The following is a 5,704-nucleotide window of genomic DNA, read 5'->3' as shown; positions in this document are numbered from 1 at the left end:
TCGCAGTAATTCTCCTTTATTTCTCCCCCTCAACAAGGAGGTGGGAAGGCCTCTCCCCCAATTCTGCTCTGTCCATATTTTGGGTATAGTTACTCCCAAACTCTCTTCCTTCAGAGGCCTGAGCCAGGGGACACAAGTGTCTCTGCGGAGTGCATGAGCAGGGTGGGGGGGAAAGAGAAGGTCCACTACGTAGATCCTCAAGGAACAGCCTCACTTTCCCGCCAACTTCCTCATGGCCTCTCCGTCAAAGGTAAAGGCATGCCAGCCCTCAGCTTCAGTCAGATCCTGGGCTCCCAGGGCCTTGTACAATGCCATGGCTCTCTGGTTCCAGTCCAGGACGGCCAGGCGGAACTGGGAACAGCCTTGATCCAGGGCCACCTGTGAGAGAAGACGTCGCTGACTTTCCCTTCCCAAAAAGAAAAAAGGCTTTCTCACCCTGCATGGTGACCCCTGTGCCTCCCACCCGTGCGTGCTTTTCCAGGGCCAACCTGGGGGCCCCCCCATCCCTCTCCTCACCTGTGCCACCCTTCTGATTATTTTGGAGCCAATCCCCTGACCTGTTGTGGGGGAAAAAAGAGAGAGAGAAAACAAAAAGGGGGCGGGAGTCGCGGGTGGGGGAGGAGGAGGGGTTGTTTCCGTTGCAGGTACTCTGAAGAGGGCGTGAGACTGGGGTTAGGGGGCAGGGGATGGGGGCTGGGTCTGGCTGGCTTCCCCCCGCCCCCCGCCCGGCCCCACTCGGGTACCCCGATATTCCGGGGTCACGTAGATGTCTTCCAGATAAACGGTGCGCCCCTTCCACGTGCTGTAGATGAAGTAATACAGCCCATACCCCACCACGCGCGGCCCTGGGATGGAGACAGAAAAGGGCACTGGGCGCCAGGGACCGACCTCTGCGAGCGCGCCGGGGCGGGGGACCCTCGCAGGCCCCGCTGCTCTTACCCTGCGTGTCCCCGGGGGCGGGAGGAAGGTCTGCCACCAAACAGCGGTACAGAGGGTTCTCTCCGAAGCCATCCGCTCTCAGCGCTGCGGAGGTGGGGGTGCGGCAGAGAGACAGAAGGGCCTGGGTGTGCGCCCGCCGGGCCCGGAGCTCGGGCCTGGGGGACCCCTCCCCGCTCCTCCCCAGCCTGGGCCCCCACCTTCTTCGCTGATCTGCACCTGGTCCGAGAGTTTCTCGTACTCGGCCAGTTCCTGCGGCGCGGGGACAGAGGCCATATCAGGGCAGGGGACCCCGACTCCCGGCGCCGCACCCCTCCCCCGGCCGCGCCGCCCGCACCCCCTCGCGGGCCCCGGGTTCCCGGCCCGCAGCCGTCACCCGAATCAGCCTCAGGATCTGTCCACAGTCGCCCTCCTCCGCCTCTCGGATCCCCACGGAAGCCATCTGGACCCCGCGGGCTGGGACTGAAGTCCGGTACCCTCCCCTCCGGTCCGACGGGGTGGGGGTGGGGGGTTCGAACGGGCCTACGCTCCTGGCCCGGACAGCGGGAGGCGGGGCGCGGCGGGCCGGGCCGCAGGAGTGGTGGGCGCGAGGGGGCGCCTCTCCGCGCTGCACCCCTGCACCCGCCCGGGGACGCGTCCCGCCAGCCAATCAGCTGGCAGAGCGGGCCCGCCCCGGGGCCCTAGCCCTGCCCCCCACCGCCAGCCCCGTGATCAGGCCCCTGGCAGGGGTCAAGGCTGGACTGCCCTCCCCCTCCCTGTTGTTGCCTGGGTGTCCCAGCCTCTGTGGGTGAAACCTGGCAGTTCAAAAGTCACCTCCACCGGCCTTCCCTAAGTGAAGTGTGCAGTGATTTTCGGCCGTTCTCCTCGCTCTCGTTCACCCACCCAAGGACCCTGCGACGCTGGGTGATTCCTGAAACCGCCCCCAGCTCTGAGCTGTCTCCTAGGAGTCTTCAGTGGCTCTAGGTGTCCCCTCTCTCTGGCGCTCTGGAATTTCAAAACGGGTCAGGGAGAGGGCGATGCGCTTTTGTTGGTAGATGCCACTAAATCACACTCAGAGACAGAACCTCCCTCAGAGGCCTGGGAAGACACTGAGGGAAGAGCTCAGAACCTGTGTCATCGCAATGAATCCTCCTTCCAGTGAATCTCATAAATCAGATACTACTTTTCACATTTTATGAACAAGAACACTAGCAAGCATCATGGTGGTGTGACTTGGCCAGACTCACTCAGCTGGATGTTTGGTAGTGGAGGTCTCAGCTGTAGTCCTCTCTCTCTCTCTCTCTTTAAGGATCTTATTTATTTGAGAGAGAGAGAGAGAGAGAGAGAGAGCGAGCGTGTCAGGTGGAGGGGCAGAGGCAGAGAGAGAAGCAGGCGCCCGGCTGAGCAGGGAGCTGAAGTGGGGCTTGATCCCAGGACCCTGGGATGGTGACCTGAGCCCAAGGCAGACGCTTGACCCGCAGAACCACCCAGACGGCCCTCTGCTGTAGTTCTGACAGAGGATGCTTCTCGGGGTGCAGGGATCTCATGGCGGGGGGCGGGTGGTAGAGGCAGCCTCCCCAGAGGGGGCAGAAGGCTTCAAGGGGCCAGGTCAGGCTCTAAAGGAGGAGAGGGGAAGTGGGGTATACTGTTCTTCTAGCTCGTAAACAATCCTGGAAGGGGGTGTGTAGTGGAGAAACTCGGTCCCTCCCCCAAGTTGTCATCAGAGGGGTCAGAGGGGCCACAGGGTCAGTGTCCGGTCTCCTGCCCCCCTTCGTCCCCCCGAGCAACCTTTAACCCAACACCAACTACAGAAAGGCTGTCTGCCCCCACACATTCTCCCTAGAGTTCCCTGAACCACAGAGAGGACCTCAGCTGACCATGGAGGGCAAAGGCCCGCTGGCCACATCTCCCGGGTGGCTGTCGCTGCTACTGCTGCTGCTACCACCACCCGGCCACCAGGGAGGGGCCCTGAGACATGGTCTCTCCGCCCAGGTGCAGGAGTCTTGGGATGGGGTGCTCCGTGCACACGCACGTGTTTAAGCGACCTACACTTTGGCTTCTGCTCCTGCCTTCCTCCCGTCCCTGCTGCCCAGCCTCTCCGTCCATCTCTGGTCAGTCCTCACTGTACCTTGTTTGTTCTTCTGCTGACAGAGGATCCAGGACCCCCCTGCTGTGCACCTCAGCAGTGGCTCAGGACAAGAGCCTATCACCATCATGACTTTTGACTTCACCAAGATCAGGAAGTATGAAGTTGACCCAGCCCCTTGTTGGAGTCCCCGACCCTACCTTCCCTTTCTCTGATCTTCTCCTTCTCCTATCTCCCTCCCTGTCCCTCAGCCTCCCTCTTCCCACTTTTACACCCAGAGGGCATGCCATATGCATAGCCTTTCCTCCTCTGCCCTTCCAGAAGCTTTTCCTCCTTTGAGCTTCAAACCTGGGATCCAGAGGGAGTGATTTTTTACGGCGACACCAACCCAGAGGACGACTGGTTTGTGCTGGCACTTCGAGACGGCAGGTCCGAGATCCAGCTGCACAATCAGCTGACGCAGGTGACTGTGAGCGCTGGCCCCCGGCTGGACGATGGCCGGTGGCACCAGGTAAGACGGCTCTGGTCCTGAGGGGAGGCGTGTCCCGAGTTGGTCCAAGGAAACGCAACAGAAAGGAGTTTTCGGGCATCCCCTTCCCACCGTCATCTTATTCAATCTGCACACAACCTCCACAGCCTCACTGTACCTGTCCCCAGTTTTCTGGAGGGCCGTCCTGAGGCTTACGGCCCAAATGAACCAAGGATGCTAGCGGACTCCACGAGTCCATGTTCTTTCTGTTCTTTCTGTGATACTCGGCTGCTTGGGAAGAAGGGGGCGGAGGCAGGCCCCAGTGGCCTCTGATTGGGTTCTGCTCCTTCCTCCCTGCAGGTGGAAGTGAGGGTCCTGGAGGACTCCCTCCTCCTGAGCGTGGATGGGGAGGAGGTGCTGCGCCTGAGACAGGTGTCTGAGTCTCTGGCCAGCAAACCCCAGCCCATCGTCAGGATTGCCCTGGGGGGACTCCTGTTCCCCGCCTCCAGCCTCCGTTTGCCGGTAAGGACATCGCAGGGTTGGGGGCTGACCCAAGCTGTTAGAGTATGGCTGGCTGGGTGACCCTGGGAGCCCGAGGCCACATTTTTCATGAGAGCTGGTGGCACGTCAGCTGCGTGGTTCTGGAGAAGCCAAGAGCTTGTGTCTTCGAGGGGAACCAGCTGAGGGCAGACAGGGGCTCCAATGTCTTGATGACAACATCCCCACTTCTTCCCTTCCCTCCACTGGCTCCAGCTGGTCCCTGCCCTTGACGGCTGCCTACGCCGGGGTACCTGGCTGGACCCGCAGGCCCAGACCTCGGGGTCTGTCCCTATGAGGAGCCTCAAGAGCTGTGCCTTGCAGTCCCAACCTGGAATGTTCTTCCCTCCAGGGACGCGTGCAGAATTCAATCTCCAAGGTATAGGCTGCTCTTCCCTGCGCAGCTAGCTCTGTGTCTACCTTCCCCCGTCTCCTTCCAGCCCTGGCTGCCTCCATCCGTGAGCCCCCAGGCTTGAGTCCTCACGGGGATCTCTTCCCCTGCAACCACCCAGACATTCCCCAGCCTCATGCAGAGCCCTGGGCCTTCTCTCTGGACCTGGGACTCCAGCAGGCAGCAGGCTCTGGCCACCTCCTTGCCCTTGGGACCCCAGAAAACCCTTCTCAGCTCAGCCTCCACCTCCAAGATCAAGTAAGAGGGGTGCTGGCTGTATTTGGTGGAGCTGGGGAGCAGCAGGTGGGGGCGGGGGGGAGCTCCAAACTGTATATTAAGGTGCAGGGGGGCAGGGGTCAGAGACACATCTCGAACCTGCCCACAACAAGCAAGTGACATTTTATTTACTTATTAATTCGATCTTACGGTTAAGGAATCTCTATACCCAACTTGGGGCTCAAACTCACAACCCTGAGATCCGGAATCTCGTGCTCTGCTAGGTCAGCCAGCCGGGCACCCCTACAAATGGTTTTTATCTAGATTGTATTGACTTGGGAGAGCTGTGGTTTATGGAATACCAAGCCAGGAAAATTGAGGCAATAAAAGATGGGGCCTCAGGGAGTGGATGTGGTCCATTCTTTCCACCCCCAACCCCCCCAATCCCTGTCCCGCACACTCTGCAGAAGGTGGTGGTGTCCTCTGGGACAGGGCCCGACCTGGATCTGCCCCTGGTCTTGGGACTCCCTCTTCAGCTGAAGCTGGCTGCGTCCGGGGTGGTCTTGAACCAGGGGTCTAAGAAGGAGATCCTTGCTCTGCCCGCCTTGGACTTGGCCTCCCTCCTCAAGCTCTGGGTCTGGCCGCAGGGGCGCCTCTTCCTGGGGGCTCTGCCAGGTAAGACGGGGACATTCGTGTTGCTCAGCACACCGCTGGAAATAGGTAGAGAGAGAGAACAAGACGTGCAGGTGTGTGTTCCTAGTGGAAGGAAACCTCTGGAAATGGAGAAGAAAGGCCACAAGAAGAGAAGGGATAAGGGGCAGCAGGAAGAAGTGCTTTAAAAAAGTTAAGTCAGAGAGTTGGGAAAGTGGGGGGCAGCCTGTGGGTCCAAGTTGCCCTAATGTGTCCTCTGGGCCCCCTCTTTGTAGGAGAGACCTCTTCTGCCTCCTTTTGCTTGAATGGCCTTTGGGCCCAAGGCCAGAAGCTGGACATGGACCGGGCCCTGAGCAGAAGTGAGGATATCTGGACCCACAGCTGTCCCCAGGGCCCAAACAATGGCACCGACACCACCCATTAAATCCCCACCTAAGAA

General features: G+C 60.2%; 2 protein-coding genes across 3 annotated transcripts; one reads left to right on the top strand and one right to left on the bottom strand.

Annotated features, from left to right (window-relative positions):
- On the bottom strand, positions 1-1,590 carry SAT2 (spermidine/spermine N1-acetyltransferase family member 2). Of its 2 annotated transcripts, XM_059149247.1 has the most exons (6): positions 1,313-1,590; positions 1,137-1,188; positions 940-1,023; positions 744-845; positions 517-557; positions 1-378 (listed from the first exon to the last, which is right to left on the bottom strand). In XM_059149247.1, exons 1-6 carry the CDS (start codon positions 1,376-1,378, stop codon positions 211-213), a joined length of 513 nt encoding a protein of 170 aa, XP_059005230.1. In that variant the 5' UTR covers positions 1,379-1,590; the 3' UTR covers positions 1-210. The 2 variants fall into 2 exon arrangements, with proteins under 2 accessions (XP_059005230.1, XP_059005231.1); XM_059149248.1 differs by lacking the exon at positions 744-845 and having other exon boundaries at positions 1,313-1,588.
- A 1,135-nt stretch (positions 1,591-2,725) lies between these two features.
- Positions 2,726-5,704, top strand: SHBG (sex hormone binding globulin). Its single transcript, XM_059149246.1, has 8 exons — positions 2,726-2,907; positions 3,067-3,158; positions 3,323-3,512; positions 3,831-3,992; positions 4,224-4,386; positions 4,520-4,656; positions 5,082-5,289; positions 5,541-5,704. Exons 1-8 carry the CDS (start codon positions 2,794-2,796, stop codon positions 5,687-5,689), a joined length of 1,215 nt encoding a protein of 404 aa, XP_059005229.1. The 5' UTR covers positions 2,726-2,793; the 3' UTR covers positions 5,690-5,704.

This window comes from Mustela lutreola, chromosome 15 (genome assembly GCF_030435805.1).
Source record: "Mustela lutreola isolate mMusLut2 chromosome 15, mMusLut2.pri, whole genome shotgun sequence".
Taxonomy (NCBI): domain Eukaryota; kingdom Metazoa; phylum Chordata; class Mammalia; order Carnivora; family Mustelidae; genus Mustela; species Mustela lutreola.
Note: the sequence above shows the minus strand (reverse complement) of the source record. Positions and strands in the feature narration are given on the sequence as shown.

Bases quoted from the DNA above. Each gene is read 5' to 3' on its own strand.
- SAT2 (XM_059149247.1), bottom strand. From the start codon at position 1,378: ATGGCTTCCGTGGGGATCCGAGAGGCGGAGGAGGGCGACTGTGGACAG. The intron at 558-743 runs GTACCCGAGTGG...CCCCCACAACAG, and splicing joins CGTGACCCCGGAATATCGGG to GTCAGGGGATTGGCTCCAAA. The intron at 379-516 runs GTGAGGAGAGGG...CTTCTCTCACAG, and splicing joins TAATCAGAAGGGTGGCACAG to GTGGCCCTGGATCAAGGCTG.
- SHBG (XM_059149246.1), top strand. From the start codon at position 2,794: ATGGAGGGCAAAGGCCCGCTGGCCACATCTCCCGGGTGGCTGTCGCTG. The intron at 4,657-5,081 runs GTAAGAGGGGTG...CACACTCTGCAG, and splicing joins GCCTCCACCTCCAAGATCAA to AAGGTGGTGGTGTCCTCTGG. The intron at 5,290-5,540 runs GTAAGACGGGGA...CCCTCTTTGTAG, and splicing joins CTTCCTGGGGGCTCTGCCAG to GAGAGACCTCTTCTGCCTCC.